The 18,182-nt window shown below is 48.0% G+C and overlaps 6 protein-coding genes across 7 annotated transcripts; 4 read left to right on the top strand and 2 right to left on the bottom strand.

Moving 5' to 3' along the window:
• Positions 1-73: 73 nt before the first annotated feature.
• On the top strand, positions 74-3,831 carry BDCG_06986 (STE/STE20/YSK protein kinase). Its single transcript, XM_045422748.1, has 5 exons — positions 74-556; positions 673-1,103; positions 1,172-1,202; positions 1,289-1,605; positions 1,677-3,831. Exons 2-5 carry the CDS (start codon positions 1,052-1,054, stop codon positions 3,701-3,703), a joined length of 2,427 nt encoding a protein of 808 aa, XP_045278324.1. The 5' UTR covers positions 74-556; positions 673-1,051; the 3' UTR covers positions 3,704-3,831.
• A 2,068-nt stretch (positions 3,832-5,899) lies between these two features.
• Positions 5,900-8,170, top strand: BDCG_06985. 2 transcript variants are annotated; one of them, XM_045422746.1, is made up of 5 exons: positions 5,900-6,049; positions 6,153-6,226; positions 6,374-7,027; positions 7,183-7,605; positions 7,706-8,170. In XM_045422746.1, exons 1-5 carry the CDS (start codon positions 6,034-6,036, stop codon positions 8,027-8,029), a joined length of 1,491 nt encoding a protein of 496 aa, XP_045281915.1. In that variant the 5' UTR covers positions 5,900-6,033; the 3' UTR covers positions 8,030-8,170. The 2 variants fall into 2 exon arrangements, with proteins under 2 accessions (XP_045281915.1, XP_045278323.1); XM_045422747.1 differs by having other exon boundaries at positions 5,900-6,226.
• Positions 8,171-8,647: 477 nt separating this feature from the next.
• On the bottom strand, positions 8,648-11,093 carry BDCG_17429 (uncharacterized protein). The gene is made up of 2 exons (XM_045426556.1): positions 9,365-11,093; positions 8,648-9,303 (listed from the first exon to the last, which is right to left on the bottom strand). The coding sequence occupies exon 1, from the start codon at positions 9,816-9,818 to the stop codon at positions 9,549-9,551; it is 270 nt and encodes an 89-aa protein (XP_045281914.1). The 5' UTR covers positions 9,819-11,093; the 3' UTR covers positions 8,648-9,303; positions 9,365-9,548.
• Positions 11,094-11,414: 321 nt separating this feature from the next.
• BDCG_17428 (uncharacterized protein) lies at positions 11,415-11,657 on the top strand (the record flags this gene model as incomplete). The annotated part of the gene is made up of 1 exon (XM_045426555.1): positions 11,415-11,657. One exon carries the CDS (start codon positions 11,415-11,417, stop codon positions 11,655-11,657), a length of 243 nt encoding a protein of 80 aa, XP_045281913.1.
• A 137-nt stretch (positions 11,658-11,794) lies between these two features.
• BDCG_06983 (alcohol dehydrogenase 2) lies at positions 11,795-13,211 on the top strand (the record flags this gene model as incomplete). The annotated part of the gene is made up of 4 exons (XM_045422745.1): positions 11,795-11,922; positions 12,051-12,099; positions 12,165-12,321; positions 12,439-13,211. The coding sequence occupies 4 exons, from the start codon at positions 11,795-11,797 to the stop codon at positions 13,209-13,211; spliced, it is 1,107 nt and encodes a 368-aa protein (XP_045278322.1).
• On the bottom strand, positions 13,098-17,098 carry BDCG_06982 (uncharacterized protein). The gene is made up of 2 exons (XM_045422744.1): positions 15,060-17,098; positions 13,098-14,997 (listed from the first exon to the last, which is right to left on the bottom strand). The coding sequence occupies exons 1-2, from the start codon at positions 15,474-15,476 to the stop codon at positions 13,978-13,980; spliced, it is 1,437 nt and encodes a 478-aa protein (XP_045278321.1). The 5' UTR covers positions 15,477-17,098; the 3' UTR covers positions 13,098-13,977.
• Positions 17,099-18,182: the final 1,084 nt, after the last annotated feature.

Here is an 18,182-nt window from a genome sequence, read left to right as displayed (position 1 = left end):
CTCTACCCTAGTTACCTCAGAGAGTCATCAGAGCATCAGAGTCTGTCTGAGCTGTTCTACCCCCCCCCAACAATAACTGCGCATTTATTAGCTTCTGGTGCCTGGCCTGATCCAGCATTGGAAATTGGCGGCAATCGCTGTTTTTGTTTTACAGATCGTAGAAACAAAGATTGTAGGTGTAACGTACGTAGATCCTAAGAAATGCTTGTGAGACATCATCGATTGAATGCGTCTCCCTCACTGAAAACAAACATAAAAAATAACCTGAACTGTTGTTGTTGTTGTTCTTGTTCTTGTTGTTGTTCTTGTTGTTCTTGTTGTTGACGTGAGACAATCCTCCGTCTGTATCTTCTAATATAACTTACTTAAGTTCTCACCCACCCACACTTTCCCCGCTAAATAAATATTCAACAGTCAGCTAAATATTTAGCTAGCTTCTTCATGTCCACTCCACCGGACATCAAATACACTTCGGGTCGCCATGACATGACATGACCAGATAGTGCCCCAGAGCATCAAGCTAAAATATTGTACTCGACGACTTATGACTGGAACGGTACGTCGTCTCCGCTGTCAAAAAGCCGCATCTTTCGCACCGGAAATGGTTAGGGTTGTGGACTGACTGACTGACTGACTGAATGACTGACACCCTCGAGCGCTGTAAATAAACAGTTCCCACGAAGTAAACAATAATAGTACAGACGCCCGCAATGAGCAAGGGATCCTCGAAGCCAAATCTCTTTTAACTGCACGACGATAGTTATTAGAAGACGAAAGAAATTACTCGTACCCTAAAATCCGCCTCACTTGACATAACCATATAAATTCATTCTCACTCCCCCCCCCCCCTCTTCCCGATTTTTACAATCGTTCCGAGAGCAACAGACAGACTCACATCTTCTCCCATACAAAATTCTCCAATACAACTGCAGTTTAGCACAGGATATCAATTACATCGAAGGAAGGGCTACATTATCGGCTATCACATCGCCTCGTCTTGTCTTGGATATTTCCACAAAGTGATTGAATTGCTACTGCGTTCCTACGAAAAATGGAGGGCGCCGTTGACCCCGAAACCTACTACACCAAACAGAACTGTATCGGTACGTCTAGAGTGCGACCATGATGAAAATACAGTTGGCATTCTCTTTGGCTAACTTCTTTTTAACAGGAGGTGGGAGCTTTGGGAAAGTGTACAAAGGGTATGTGTTGAAAAGCGTGTTTCTCTAACTACCCTACTAACCCCCGTGCGCCGTGCGCCGTGAGCACTAGCTAATTCTAATTGTAGAGTAGACAAACGAACAGGTCAAGCTGTTGCGATTAAAATCATCGACGTCGAAAACGCAGACGATGAAGTCGAAGATATCATTCAAGAAATCTCAATCCTGTCCGAGCTCAATTCGCCATATGTCACCAAATACCACGGTTCGTTTCTGAAGGGATCAGACCTATGGATCATAATGGAGTTTTGTTCGGGTGGAAGTTGCTGTGACTTGATGCGTGCGGGCCTTATTACTGAGGAATACGTGATGATAATTCTCCGAGAACTACTACTAGGATTGGACTATCTCCACAGCGACAAAAAGCTACATAGAGATATCAAAGGTGGCCAGACCCCCATTGCTTTTAAATTGTCTTTTCATAGTTGTTGGAGCTGACAGAACCTTTTAACTTAGCTGCGAACATACTTCTTGGAGCGAATGGTCAAGTCAAGCTGGCAGATTTTGGTGTCTCTGGGCAACTTTCTGCAACCATGACCAAGAAAAACACCTTTGTCGGTACCCCTTTCTGGATGGCACCGGAAGTTATCAAACAATCTGGTTATGACCACAAAGCAGACATATGGTCATTGGGAATTACAGCCATTGAATTGGCGCAAGGCGAGCCGCCATACTCGGACATCCATCCGATGAAAGTTCTCTTCCTGATTCCCAAGAATCCACCCCCAGTTCTACAGGGAAACTTCAGCAAAGCTTTTAAGGACTTCGTTGAGTTGTGTTTAAAGAGAGACCCTAGAGAGCGACCTTCTGCCAAAGAGTTGCTGAAACATCCTTTTATCAAGCGAGCAAAGAAAACTACGTATCTCACGGAGTTGATCGAGCGATCAGAGCGATGGCAGGCAGTTCATGGAAATCGATCTGCGGATGACGATGACGAGCAAGACTATCGCCAAGCCCCGCACAAACCTACTCCTGAGGAAGAGGACTTGTGGGATTTCGGTACTGTCAGACCCGCTGGCGGGAGAGCAGGTGGACTACGAACAATGAACGATGCGGCGGCAAATGCGAGAACACAGGCACATGAAGACACAAATAGATCTCCAATCGAGCCGCGGAAGGGACCGGCCGACTTGCATATCCAGAACAAATCCTCGAAGGAAATTATGAAAGGTCCACCTTCACCTCCAAAATCTCCCCAAAAGCGCAACATCCCCACAGCAGTCCCAGCTTCCCCTGTAGCTGCGGCTGCTGCAAGAGTTCCACTCCAGCCCTCCGCCCAGAAACAAAAGCTTTTCCAGGAACCAGTACCCAAGACACCGTCGCATTTTGCAAAGCCCCCACCGCCGCCTCCCCAGAAGGAAAGCCCCAGCACAAGCGATTATGATCGAGAGCTCCAAAAGTCATTAGCGCAGGATATCGGGTTTCTTCGACTTGGAGAGTCCCCGAGCGACGACTCGAATGCCTCACAACAAATGCAAGAACACTCTCCTACATCCACACCCACCACACCTACACCCGCTCCAGCACCCGCGTCTCAAGAGCAGATCGCAAGGAAGCCAGTTGCGATGCACATACCGGAAATACCACCATTCAAGGGACACCAAGCAAATCCACTCAGAGATACGTCCAATCAAACTCCCAACCCAACGGCACAGCCCACACGCCAACAAAAGCCCTCAAGACAACACCCACTACCTCCCCTCGCACCCCACCCCCTAAATCCTGTCCAGCGCCAACAACCGCTACCACCCATCCACCAACAGCGGCTTCCACAACTGCCAACCCCGCAGCAAGGGGATATGCCAAACAAACCACCACAGCGCCAGCAACAGCAGCAGCAACAGCAGCAGCAACAGCAGCAGCAGCAACAACAGCAACAACAACAACAACAACAACAACAACAACAACAACAACAACAGCAACAACAACAACAACAACACCAACAGCAACTACAACAAGAACTACAACGTCACCAGCAGCAGCAGCAGCACCAACGCAAGTCCAGCGACTCTAGCCAGTCATCCTCCGTCGCCTTCTCCCCAGCACCACACTCTCAGGCGAACGAAATAACGGCTCTTAACGGCGTCATCCTCCCCGCCCTTGAAGCCGCCCTCCGCCGGCGCGCCTACATTCTTAACACGATGACCCGCAATTCAGGGATAGGCGCACCTAGAAAAAGCAGCAATAGTAGTACTAGCAGTGGTGGCAACCACACCGCTTTAGAACTTCTCCAACGGCGTCAATACGCGCATGAGAAGTTGAGGAGGTTGGTTATCAAGGCTGCGGGAATATTTAAAGATATCGAAAAATGGGACGATGAGGCGCCTGTAGGGATGGGCGGGGAGGCCAGTGCGTTTCTTGAGGGGTTTTTGGAGGAGGTGCTTGTTAGAGTTGAGCCGGAGGAGGAAACCGGTGTAGGTGTCTCTCCGGTCAGGGTCAGTACTAGCGAGGGTGGGGATGGGGCGACGACTAGGAAGAGGTAGGTCACTTGGTGACTTGGGGAAGGAGGGTGAATAATGCGGGGGGATATTTTCTCATTCCGATTACCCAACTTTTTTTTTCTTTTTCTTTTTCTTTTTTTTTTTTTTTCTTTTTTCTTTTTTTTTTTTGTGTGTGTGTGTGTGTGTGTGTGTGTTTTGAGATTTTATCTGGCAGTTGATTCATATCCCTTTTTTCTCTCCCATGTCTTTTCTCCCCACGACCGTCTCTGCCTTCTGCGGAAGCTCTGATGACTTTTACGGTTTGTTCCTCTTGTTCGTGGCTGTTGGCGAGTTTATTGGGTTGCTGCCTGACCCTTGGTCTGGCTTGGTTTGGCTTGGGCCCTTCGGCTGCTGGGAGTCAATGATTTCATACATTTCATTACGTCACCGGTGTAGGTGTAGATGAATTGGAGTTTGGGATTTTTATTTTAGCTTCCCGCATCTGTTCCTGGAGAAGCTTTATCCTCCCCTCTCTCTTCGCAACGGACCTTGTGCTGATGAGATGTTTAAAAACGCTTGAATGGTGTGAATCACTTTGCGGGTCCGCCCACAGGTTCGGATAAAGAGAGAGTCGGGAAAAGTACGTAGTACTCCATACCATACCATACCTCAGCCTAGGCGGAGACCTAAAACCGCTTGCCAGCACTTATCGGATGGGAAGAGAGAGAGAGAAATCCACCAATTCACATTCACTACTCCGTACTGTACTGTGTAACTTCGTCGGGGCCCAATGCCCAAATTCGATCCTGTGCGGCGGGACCTTATTATGCACGGGTTGTCTATCGCCGATCTGCCATAGTTACATTCGTTTCCGTACAACAGCAAGCATGCTCATCTTGCACGAGGACCGCCCTTCTGAGAGTCTGCTTGACTACTCAATAGGGAGAGAAGAGGGGAAGAAGGGAGGAGGGAGAGGGGGCTAAAGGTTGAACTAGTTGGTTGTGGAACTTACCACTGCACTGCACTACTAGTTAGTTACTAGTTACTACTACTGGAAGGGAAGGGTTGGTTGCAGCAGCTACGGTGTATTTATTTCTTCTCTTCGCGGGATGGGATGGCCCTGTTTTGGGGGGGATTGGAATGGTTGGACAGCGGCCCGCATCCATCAGGCCTCTCTCTCTGCGCTACATTAAATATGCAGCGCATCGATAGTTAACTACTACTATTAATTGTTCGTAATACATTTTGTCCCTCCCGAGTCCCTGCTCCGCGTGGGCAATATGCACTCAGATTAAAAAAAAAAAAAAAAGAAAAAAAAGAAAACACATACAAAAACCTGGGCTGTTTAAGAAAAACTGCCGCGAAATCCGAAGAGCCAGTAAATAACCTGTGAATTCAATACATAACAAGCTCGCTCGCTAGGTCTCTTCAGAATGAGAAAAGAAAAAAAAAAATCCCTTATTCCCAAACCCCCGGGTCTCCTCTCAATAAGAAAATGCCATCATTTGACGTGGCTAGCGGGGTGGAGGTGAAGGGGGGGGAGTTGGTTATAAGATGAATATGGAGATAGGATAGGTTGGGAACGAGCGCCAATCGCGCATGTAGACATCGTTTAAGAAGCGTCGTGGTTTGTGTCAAGATGGGGCGAATTCGCTCGTGGGACTGAAAGGGTCAATCAATCTAGGATTGCTGATTCGCGCGATGCAGGGCGCGCGTTGTGATGTATGTTTGTTGCATGCAACTAGATCAACTAATTACTGTAGATTGGTTTGTTTTCTTCTTTTCTTCTTTTCTTTTTTTTTCTTTTTCTTCTTTGTAGTTACAGATCATAGACGAAGTTGTCATCATCGTGGATTGGAGCCTCTGTCTGTGAAACGTATCCAACGACGCAAATGCAGTCGCTGCCAGTCCAGTCCAGTCCAGTCCAGTCTGCCACCAACCCAACCCAACCGCCGGGTGAGATGCATAACACCATACTTATATACTGCGTATAACATAGCTCCACTCTCCCTGAATAGAAGTTCTATGCTCATTAGCCATTAGCCCTTTATTATATACCTTATGCAGTTAGTACTTACATTATTACTCCGTACATTGTTATCAGATGCTCTCGCACCCGCTGAATGGAGAAATATTATAATAATCTATGCCGTGAACGTGAAACTTATAAATGAGTCTCTATCGATCGATTCCCACAAAAATCTTTGTAGGAGTAAATAGGGTTGATGATATAATTGTACTCCGTACTTGTATATACATACAAAGAGACTCTTGCGCGGGGGGGGGGAAAACCGTGATGAAAACAGGTTCGAGTCTGCTGCCCTCTGTCTCTTGTTTGCCAGTCAGTTGTCTTTCCTCTCTATCTACTGCCTTAACTTTCATGAAGTGGAAAAATGATGATCCTACCTTGTTAGTTACTCATTCCAGCATCATAATCCATAATCATATCCAGCTTGTGTCTTTTCACGGGTTCACCGTTTAACAAGGTCTTCTTCTCTCGCTGTTATGTTAGCTGGTCCTCCAAACGCAGCGATTGCTGCATGCCTTGCCGCACTTGGCCTGTGGCTTATCGTCAACACTGTGAAAGTGAGCTTCTTTACTACATATTTTATTTCCTGTTCAAGAAATATATATATATATATATATATATATATATATCCTCCCTTCACGGCATTAAATCCAAGCAGAGGATCGGAGTTTTACACTAATGATCAAATTCGCTTGCGTGTATAGGTTGTGCAAAGGCTCTTCTTCTCTCCATTCCGTAAGGTTCCAGGACCGCTTCTCGCAAAGATCACAGGAGCATGGATGCTGTGCGTGGACCTTGCCGGACGGCGTGTCCTAAAAATCCATGAACTCCATGCAAAGTACGGCCCCGTAGTACAGCTGGGGCCGAACGAACTCAGCTTCTCCACCGCGGAGAGCATCGATATCATCTATGGGACTGGGACTCGATTCCGCAAGGCACCTATGTATATGACAATGGGCCGCCCTGGTGTCTTGCACCTATCGGACCCGGCTGCGCACAGGGAGAGGCGCCGACTATTGAATCACGCGTTCGCGAAGCAGCATCTGGACGAGATGGAGCCCGTTTTTCACAAATCGGTGAGGAAGATCGTAGCCAGAATGGATCGGGCGCGCGGCAAGGCTTTGGACATGAGACATTGGTTCAAGATGTATACGCTGGATAATGCGGGAGAAGCTTTCCTTGGGGCGTCCTTTGGCGGTCTGGACTCCGACGAGATGCCGCAATATGTGAAAGATTTTGATTTGTTTTTAATAACGTGGGCAATTAAGAGTACCTTTCCCTTCCTGGCTTGGTTCGTGCAGAGAATACCACATCCCAAGATCAAGGTCGCCTTCGGTGCGGAAGAGCGCATCTACCAGGTGAGTGAGGAAGCTTTGTTGCACACATCCCATCCCATCCCGGAGCTTTTCCAGCTCTTTTTCTTCGGCTGGGCGAAGCGCTTGTCCCCTTGCAGAGCCCTTGCAGAGCCCCAGATGATTTGCTGCTGACCAATCAATAACTCCCGATTTTCCAGTACGGGATTGATCGGTTTAATGAGTATATCCAGAAATATGGTCGTGTCTCCAAGCGCAGAGATCTTCTTACCAAGATGATTGGCTGCAAAGAGAATGACCCAGATGCGCTCGCCGATTCCGATATCGCAGTGGAAATCAGCAATCTTGGTTTCGCAGCGACCGATACCACCGGGACAGCTCTGCTTTATCTGTTCTGGGAGCTCGCCCGCAATCCAGATCTGGTGGAGCGACTTCGTTCCGAGCTCGCCGACCTTCCGCTAGTAGATGGGGTCGTCGTCCAGCATCACAGCGTATCAAATCTCCCATTTCTAGACGCTCTTATCTCAGAAGGATTGCGAGCCTATCCACCTATCCCAGCTGGGCTCCTAAGGGAGGCACCCATTGGTGGATGCATGATAAACGGCATCTATGTGCCTCAAGGGGTGAGTAATAAAAGAAACCAAATTTCCCCTTCGATCTCAATCCACAGCCCATTGGAGCCGAGCCTTTGCTAACGGCTCCTGCATCGCCGCCGAACTGCAGACTGTAGCTTCAACACATACATGGACAACCCACCGTAACCCCGAACATTTCCCGAACCCGGATAAGTTTGACCCGTCTCGCTGGCTTGAAGGCAACGTGTCTGACGGAATGAAGAAGTTCTGGATGCCATTTTCCAAGGGTCCCCGGAATTGCATGGGGCGGACAATGGGGTTGTTCGAAATGAGGATATTGATTGCAACGTTGGTGAGGAGATTTAATATTAGCATCGACGATACCATGGCGGACGATGCCATGGATATCACAGATCATTTTCTTCTTATCCCCAAAAGAGAAAAATGCCTTCTCCGGTTCACCCCGGTATAAAATAACATGGGGAATGCGAAGAAGCGGAACAGAAGGGGGGCGGCAGGGAAGCGGACATGCGTTTCGGGCCTTGGTTAAGCTTTTGGGGGCAAAGGGAGTTCGTTTTTGCGATGCATAATGCATATTTACATAGCGTACCTATTTTTTTTTTTTTTTTTTTTTTTTTTTTTTTTTTTTTGATCCATATTCTTTTTCTTTAATTGTTGTACCAGCAAAGCCTGTGGATGCTGCATAATTCATCGGTGAGGATTCGGCGGTAACTTAGTTATAAATGATGCTTTATTTAGTAATAATGGTTGGGTAGTTTGGTAACTAGTCAACTTATATATAACTAGCAAGGTAGAACTACAATTTATTGACGAATCAGAAAGCAGTGTAAGAATTCCAACACCTAATTTCTTCTTGAGAGAAGTTTCCCTGTAACTAGTTAACTTAGTTACGCGAACGTCAACCAATTGAACCTCGTACGCAGACACACGCTAAGTGGAGATAAGATGACACAGTCAGTCGGTGCGTGCGGGAGTTGAAGATGTATGTATTGTATGTCCCTTATTAGAGGTTGCCTATACTCCGTAGAGCTAGTTCGAATTCTCAAGGAGGATAGAAGCCGCCCGTAACTAGACATTATTACTACTATACTCCGTAGAATGTTTATTAATAATTTATGAAAACTGCCTAAGTTACACAAAGCACCTCCAGTTCTAAGCCATCCAGTTTCGTAGTATGCCCCGCAAAAGTCAGAATCCGCTGGACGGCTAAATGGTGTCTCAAATCCTTGATCCCCTGGAGAAGACTTCAGATTACCCGCGCTTTCCAGGATTCGATGAGCGCACCGAAGGCTGGTGAAAATCTCCATCCAAAATTTTGGCGGAAGATCATGATCCAGCATCCACTTTTCAATCCACTCACGATTACTCATTACTCAGTTGATCAACGATCTTATCTAGCGAAATTCGGCCCGTGGCGTCAAAACTCGGCCAGCTCACCTTGAGCAACTCTCTTACGCTGTACTACCAAAAGATGGTCCTGCCAAAGGGCTATCTCCAACGCAGTTTTGCCACCCGGCGTTTGAGCGAGTGCATCGGCTCCCTTCTTCGGAAGATAGGATACTGTAGAAGCATTGCCATAACCGGCTACCCTGTGTAGTGGTGTCGTGTCAACTTGGAACTATCCACGATGTCAAAACCAGAATGGTCTTGGCTCATTTTGTTGGCTAGGAGCTGTACGGGATCGTATTTTCCGATGTAGGTCTTGCCTTGATCAATAAAGACTTCCTGGTACCAAAATATCAGCATCGATCGATGTGCTCTAGATACTAAAATACATTTTTTTTACCTGAGGCAAAACTTCTCGTAGCACCCTCCACGTTTAGATAGAGTAACTGAAGAGGTTGTTACTTCTCCTTGCAACCTCTGCCGGCAACTCTGGTGTCAGGTTCTCAGTCTTGTCATGCAAGCAAAATGCCCTTTCATCGGAAAACGAAGATGTTTACGGTCGTTCGTACGAAATCGACTGCAAACTATTGCACCACCCGGCGAGACATAATATTCAGAGGAAGCTGGAAGATTCTCAAATTCCCAGACATGGCCAAAGGAAATTGAAAGCAAAGGTTGGGCAGAGTTTCAACGACGTTGGCATGAACCCCGGCTTTCCTGGCACCCCGCTCTATCAAATAATGCACAATGTAATGTTCGCGGGAATCACATCCCACAGCCTCGCCTTCCTGCCCATTCTGGTCCAATAAGATTCCAACTTCCTTCCCGACCCTGCCTCTCGTTGCCGCTGTCATATGTTCTACGTGCGCCAATCGCTAGCCAAATAACTCCGGGGAGGGTTAAGGCCTAACGAGAACAACCACAACATCAATCCAGGACAGGGGCGACATGACCGTGACAAATAGAAGTTCCGATTATTCCAGCCAATGCTGTTGTTGAGTGTGCCTCGAGAAATTTAAAAATCCCCCGTACGCGAAGTGCCTGGGGTGGCCCTCCCACATGATAGGATTGGCATGGGTAATATATATATGTTCCGGGCGGCGCTTTGGCGTGTAAAAAATCTAGATCATCTGGTTTTACGGAAGATGAGTGTCAGATGTGTTTATTTTTGTGGGTTTGATGATTCGACTGTAAGTTAAATGAACTGATTTAACGCTGTCGCCAGGGTCAATAAACGGAAAGCGGTAGCTGGGCGGAATTTGAGGTCCTAGTTACCACCCACTCTTTTTACCTTTTCCTCTCCTCCGCAAAAATCCGTCACGTCTACAAACGTCCCAATTGGTTCATCTTCGAGCAAAGTTTGTATTTATGTATCTCCTCCCTGCAGATGCTTAGGTTTCCATCGGAGTAGGACCACCCTGAAACGTAAGTATACCAGGACAAATATTTCTTTCCCACTGATGTAAACCTCCATGATGTATAAGCTTGCTTGATTTACTGCACGTAAGGAAGATCCTTCGAGCACGTACTCTGACCCAGGCGAAGAAACCAGATAAGCTCACCGGAACGGAGCGGTGTAGAGTGAAGCGGTGGCCATGGGGTTAGCGGCCGCCTGGCGGTACTCAACGTCAGAAATGGAATGCAGGATGCAGAGAAACAGTTGACGTAGTAGTCAATCACCAAGAAGGGTTGAAAATAGTCCACGCGATCGTTGTTTGGGTTGTTTGGGTTGTTTTGGATCGTTTCTATCTCGCATGGGAGAAATTCATCATGGGAGCAAACAATGGTCAGGCAGGTTGCAAGGAGTCCATGGCAAGTGAAAGAGCATCGTCGAACGACAAAGTGAGGCTATGAATACGATCCGCATTCAACAAAGGGCTAACGAAGACAGCTCTCGATCCAGGTGTTTGATGATTTCCAGCACCCTTCTTGGTGGGACATTCTTGGTCGGATCTTTCGATAGCCCTAAAATTAGTCAATTGCAAAGCATCCCCGGTTAATACGGATAGAACACACTGCGTGGAAAATGGTTCGATATCAATATTTCCCAATGGGTATTTGTGTGGATGCTGTTTGTTATGTGCGTACGTTGACCTGGTGAAGTCAGGGACAAACAAAGTCAGGGGAAATATAACTAATTAGGGCAGCCACGATCATGTGACTAGTTAATTGCCCATCTGTGTCATTATTGAATGAAACCATCCGGCACCTGTGCATGCAGCCGAGCATCCTGTTCAGGGCCTTATGTTGATGCCTACTTCTCGTATCCATTTCCCCGCATTCTCAGGCCAGTGGAGCAAGCAAGTTCCGTGCCGAGCCATCTGGCAAAATCGAGAAACTGACTTTCGGCATGCAGTTGTTTGGTGTGGGGTATTTATTTACATCTACGATTTTGTGAATACGGTCGCAATCAAATCCTCGGCCGTAGTGTCGGTCACTGGATTCTCAAGATGGAGATGGTCTCGTCAGCCATCGTTATCACTGGGCTTTATCAACTTCAATGTGGTTTTACTACTGCATCAAAGGGTCGGCAGCAGATCCCCCTCACTATTGAGGCGGGAAGGTGGCGCTCGAAAACAAAGGATACTGCTCAAAGCCCAACCAGCCTAGGTTCTTTCTGCCGCGGCAGCATATGGGTCTCCTCGCTCTTCTCTTCGGTAACTCGGGACTCGAGCGATGGTATAAAGCTGTGATGAGAACGTATACACCATATCCACGGTCTGGAATTAAGTCAAACTTTGCTACAGAGTTTCACATACACATCCTTTGAACCCCAAAGTCAACCTCAAGATAAAACAGATAAGAATAGATAGTGCCTGAACTATCAACCATGGGTGAAATAGTTGCCATTCCCACACAGGCCAAGGCCGCTGTCTATGATAACCCAGGAACCGTTTCAACGAAAGTCGTGACGGTTGATGTGCCTGAGCCTGGTCCAGGAGAAGTCCTGATTAATCTGTATGTTCAAGCTCCCACTTGTCGAATTTCTCATTGGGTCGCACTGTACATTTGTTCTGTTGTTCTCCATTATTGGACTCATATACCCAATAGGACAATATGTTGACTTGTGATTTTTAAAAAATCAGGACTCACTCTGGAGTCTGCCACTCGGATTATGGAATCATGACCAATAGCGTATGTCCCTTAAAAAAAAAACACCTGCATGATCACCTGCCCACTTTGTATTAACATTCACTCAGTGGAAAAATCTCCCGTACCCAACACCAGCCGGCCAAGTAGGTGGTCATGAGGGCGTTGGAAAGGTTGTCAAACTTGGTTCAGGCACAGAGGGCTCAGGAGTAAAGCTTGGAGATCGCGTGGGTGTCAAGTGGTTACAATATGCTTGCGGCAGCTGTGGTAATAATATTTCTTCTACAAAACCTCACTCACACCACTGATCGTGTATAAATTACACACGCGTCATAATCACTTATCACGACCTTGAGATACTAATTCCAATTGACACCCATACAGAACCTTGCGCCGCTGGTGTTGATGCCTGCTGCGTGAAGTCGAAAGTGTCTGGATACTATGCTCCAGGCACATTCCAGCAATACATCACGTCACCCGCAAGCTATGTCACTCCGATTCCAGACTCTCTCCCCTCCGACTTGGCCGCCCCCCTCCTCTGCGCCGGAGTAACCGTCTATTCAGGCTTTAAGCGCAGTCGTGCCAAACCGGGCGATTGGGTCATTATTTCAGGCGCAGGAGGTGGCCTCGGCCATATTGCCTGTCAGCTCGGCAGCCGGGGTCTAGGACTCCGGATTATCGGCATCGACCATGGCAGCAAGCAAGACATCGTGCTCGAATCTGGCGCGGAACATTTCATCGACATCACCAAGTTCACGGATAACGAGCCCAAAGGTGGCAAGTTGGCGGAACACGTCCGATCCCTCACCGGCGGCCTTGGCGCCCACGCCATTCTGGTCTGTACCTCCTCGAACGCTGCGTATGCGCAGGGGATGTATCTGCTTCGCATGAACGGCGTGCTAGTCTGTGTTGGGATACCAGAGAACGAGCCCCTTCCAATCGGGTCATCGTTCCCTGCATTACTTATCGGGAAGCAGCTGTCCGTTGTTGGGTCTGCAGTGGGAACTAAACGGGAGTCAATTGAGACTATGGACTTTGGGGCGCGGGGGATTATCAAGGTGCATTTCCGAACGGAGAAAATGGATGCGCTAACGGATGTGTTCAAGGAGATGGAAAGGGGGGAGCTTAAGGGAAGGGTGGTGCTTGATTTGTCTTAGCTGGGATATTGAAACTCTCCAATCCTTATATTTGGGGGACCTGGTGTGCGCACGGAACTTATTTTATATGTTGCTAAATAGTTTACCAGTATACAAGATTCCAGAGTTATTGATTTGATTCCCGTTTAATCCGTGCCCAAGAAGGGAGAGAGAAAAAAAAATCATAGGGAAGGCCACGGTAGGTATATAAAGTGCTTAATATAGATTCCGTATTAAGGTAGGTAGGAGAGCTTCACCAAATGTACTGTACAAGACGGACCAAAATTAGGAGGAATTCTTTATGGATTAATTATTAGCTAGGGGATACCGAGGAAATAGCCTCTGTAAATAGAAAGTAACCAGACAATCAAAATTTGGAAAGCAGTTTATCGCGACATTAGACCATTCTTTATTCAATATTAGAAATATTATGAGGGGAGATGGGGGTGGTGGGGTAATGCGGGGGGGTAATAAATGAAGACTATGAAGAATGAAAATACATTTCAGAGCCAAGCGAAGCCCGCTCCACTGGCTCTGTACATTAACCTAAAATAATAAAGGGAAATATGAAAAAGCAAGAAAAAGGAAAAGAGAATGAAAGAAAAAATAAGCAAAAATTCTTTTTGTCCAGTCATCTCCTCACCCTCACTCTATCAAGCGCATGGCGGAGTTCTGCGTGTAGTGTTTTGCTAACGATCGTCCTATCATTTCGTCGATTCCCCGAGAAGGAATATCGATAACATGGTGAGCGCGTGATGGGCGGAACTAGAACCTGACTGATGAGGCTTTATTTGGTTCGCTTTCGGCCACTGCCAGACGCTCCTCCCGCAGGTCTTTTCTGCCCATATGTAGCCGCCGTGAATCCCGAGCCTGGAAATTCCCTATTCAGAAAAGCCTGGAACCGCTGCAAATATGTCACCATCGACTGGTTGGACATTGGGATCTTGCTCATTATGGTCTCCAGCTGGGGTTCCCGTTCCCTAAGAATCGCTCGTGGGAGGCTTTCCAGAACATCGAGGATGAAAAATTGACCCGACACTTCTGGCTGGCCGATTATTTGGGCAAATAAGTTGCAATCGTCTTCCGTTTCTCCTGCGGCCGGAACACGGCCCCAGGCATTTCCATCGAATGCATTGTAGTCGTACGTGACGACATCCCGGAGTATCCCAATCAGGGCGTCTGCCGCATTCGTGTGGCTGTCAGGCGCGCGGGGGGCGATGTTACTTTCAAGCAAGGCGACAAGCTCGTACAGCTGCTCGATAACAACAGGAATTTCCAAGGTAGTCCTGTCACGCAAAGGGGTCCCATACTGGCGATATCGGTCGAAATCAAGAAGCAGGGCCCGAGTCTTTTTCTGGACTTTATCGAAGAATATAGCAGCTCGGGCAGGAGGGGGCATTGCTTTACGGAGGCTGTGGTAGACATTATCATCGTGCACAGCCAGGCGGAACATCGTTGCTTCAAAGTCACCCTGGACAACACACTGTGCGGGGGTCCTCGACTGGTTAATTGTCTCTACCTGATCAGGCCGGAAATCATCAGGCATCGTGGATTCACTGAAAGCGGAGAGTATGTCTCTAACTTTTTCCGGGCGACTCATGGATCCGCCGTATTCTTGCTCGGAAACGCCAGGGGAACCAGGATCATCGCTAAAGTGCCAGCGGGCTTTCCTTGAGATATCTTCCATACGATCGCCGATTAACTGGTACAGCGGACGGATATTCGGGGATTCACCAGTGCGAGAGAGGGGGATTCCTGTTCCTGGCCATTCTGGGAGTGTCAACCTATGCAGTTGGTCGACGAGCCACTAAGAGAGCGAGTGTCAGTTCCCTTCAGTGTCAATTTTCTCATCATCTAGCGGACACTTACAAATATATGTCGACACGCTTTGGTACCATCCCCATACTCCGAGCAGGAGCATGTCATTGGGCCATGCCCCAGGTGAACCAACCCATGGTCAAGGACTTGGAAGGCATATCCGTCTTCTGACGCATGACATTTCTCGACGATAAATTTTCCCAAAATGCCCGACATTGCCCTAGCTCTTACATCTCCTGAAAGCCCGGCAACGTTGTACAGGATAGCTGAATTTCCTTTGACTAGGGATTTTGCTGACCCGGACGCAGTACCCTCCCCTTCGCCTTCGGAAACCTCTTCCTCAGAGGAAGTATCAGCAGAATGCTCTTCCTCGTCATCTGCTCGGCCAAGTCTCTCTGGTTGTCCACGAGCGGATGACATCCTTCCGCCGATAGATAGCTTCCCGAGTTGCTTCGTTGGGGCGGACATGAGAACACGGGTTTATGGAGCGAGAAGTCGCTATTAAAGGGTATAAATGCGCAGTGGCTGGAGATCGAAAAGTTTATGGAGGCTTTAAAGAATGACTGAAATGCTAATGAAAGAGAGCTTAGGAAACAAAAGAATAACTGCATCTCAATGCTGCTCTGGCGCTCCTTTTGTACTTTTTCTGATTCCACCCACAAGACAAAAATCCACCTCTAGAATTTGCTTTGCCGTAAAAAAGAGAGTTGATCAAAGGGGCGTACAACTTAACGAGAAGACAAATAGCTGTCGTATCCGACACTCAACTCAACAAGGAAGCGGATAAGGTGTGTAGATGAATAGTCAAGTGGTCGCGTATCAGTGGACAGCGCGGTTCTACCCTAGGCGGCGTGTAGATCAAAAAAGAATCGAAGCAACGGCCGCTAAAGGCCAGCCAGGGGAGATATATCAATCAGGAAGCCAGGCTGGTGCCTCCGGGGTCCCGCCATACTCAGTGGCAGAGCCGGAGGGGCAGAAATGCGCAACCAATGGAAAGCTAAACCACGGCAACGGCGCTGAGAACTAATACTCCGAATATGTAATACTCCCCGAATATGATCGTAGAGTTCGAATTCGTAGTTTGAAGGGGGCCCAGGAGAGATATTCCATCTGCGGCACAGCGACAGCTGCTGACAGTCAGAGGGGGGGCCGGGGGGGGGGGGTGTTATGGAGGAGCCCAAGAAATAAAAAAAAAGAAAAAAAAAGAAAAAGAAAAAGCCAAAGCCCATCGAGAATGCAAAAGCAGTCGCCATGTATGTACTGTACATGTATGTATGTACATGTACCTAGGCAGTTAAAGCTGCGACCAAATTTGCAGCGAATGCCAATAAACATTTGGTCTAGCATCCTGCCCACTGCCCAAGTGCCCACTGAGCTAACTACTCTACTGCGAGACGGTGGGCAGGTATGGTATGGTATGTGGGACCGAGTTGGAGGAGGGAAAACGGGACGAGATAGCTGTTCGTCACACATCTGGATCCGATGGAAAGGGGGACGTATGAAAAAGGCATCGGCGTTTAACCCTCCGCCTACAGAGCATCGAAATAGAGGTTGGCCAAGTAGTTAGAAGAAACCAGGGCAGCAGAACTGGCCCCTGGACCTGTTCGGAGTCACGATTCGCCCTGATACAATATAATAATAATAATGATGATGAGAGTGACACAGCACAACAGCCAGATGTTGCAGTAGAAGTAGGCAAAAACGGCGCGTCTAGCGATTAGCCCCAACGCACGTCCCCCAGTCGAATATCGAATCCAGCGAACGAACGAACGAGGCGGACGAGCGAGCAGCTAGTTAGGAGTTAACTATAAGTTAGTTAGTTATTAGTTAACTTAGTTAGCCAGGCATTATTAACTAGTCTGCAACTACTCCGTACAGAGCCCGCAAGTCAAAGTCAACTTGGTTTAAATGCCCGATCGGTGAGTCCAAGAACCAATCCAATCCCCGCCCTCGCAAGCCAGCTCCAGAGTTGCCCTGGAACGAACGGGCGCCCCCTTATTTCGCTGCTTGCGGCTGTGAGCCCCAAACCCGGGCGAGGTTGGGAGGAACAAGATATGACAACATCAATATGACAACATCAATATGACAACATCAATATGACAACATCAATATGACAACAGGGACAGAGAGCATCCCGAGTTGTTATGTTCCCTGCTCATCCCCCCCGGGCGGCTAAGTTGGTTCTTGGAATGCGGCACAGTGACACCGTCTCGTCTTGTCTTGTCTTGCCCCGTTTTTCTGTTAACAGTGTGCGCAGGTACAGGTACGCCTTGCCTTACAAATTCGACATGGCACGCTGGCATCCACAGCGCCGCTCCACAGACACTGCCGGATCATGATTCTCTACCACCTTTTTTTATTTTTATTTTTTGGGATCTTGACCATGGCCCGCCGACGTTGAACAGGAATCTCCGCCCTTTGAGTGACGATTTGTTGGCAGGTGCATGGGAGGAACACAGGGGATTCATCTTAGCACGGCTGTGCCGCAGATTTATAACCAGCAATCCCCAAACAACCATCTTCGAGAGGGTCACCTTATTGCTCCCCCAACTGCTGCGGCGTCAATTAGCCGGCGGACTGGCTGCATCTAATTCTGGTCATCTGAATTTTCCGGCGCCGGAAGATCGACTCCTTTGTCCTCGCCGGACTGCTTCTTCGTGCCATGATAGGTCCATCGGGGGTCTCGGAAGAGCCGTTCTGCAACGTACCAAAGCCTCTGCTCTACCATCCTTTATTAGTTATATCAATCATTCCGGTCCAGATTTTTGGGACCATGCTATGCTCCACCGGAGACCCGTTTTACTGACAATGCGTTTGTTCCATTCACTTATCACAGCCACACGATGCCCTGACTAGGAACTATATCAGCCTGTTTCATAGCCGCGCCTGGATAGCCAATACCGTCCAATAACGGGATTCCCATGAACCGCTTGATATTGATTCTACATGGAATTCTGTGGATTACCAAAGGTATGATAGATGTCAAATTTGCAGGGCCCTCCAATGACCGTCTGCTATCCACCTTGAGGCTAAAAAGAAAATATGTCATCCCACGCTCCATCTTCTAGCCAAAGTATGACTCCCTTCCGTCACATTTGCGGTGCAATTAGACTACTACTGCTACTACGCAAAATTTCATGGTTGTTCGTGATCAGGCACGGCCTGGGGCAAAGG

This window comes from Blastomyces dermatitidis (assembly GCF_000003525.1).
Source record: "Blastomyces dermatitidis ER-3 genomic scaffold supercont1.7, whole genome shotgun sequence".
Classification (NCBI taxonomy): Eukaryota; Fungi; Ascomycota; class Eurotiomycetes; order Onygenales; family Ajellomycetaceae; genus Blastomyces; species Blastomyces dermatitidis.
The sequence above is the reverse complement of the archived record's forward strand: the minus strand, read 5'-3'. Positions and strand labels throughout refer to the sequence as shown.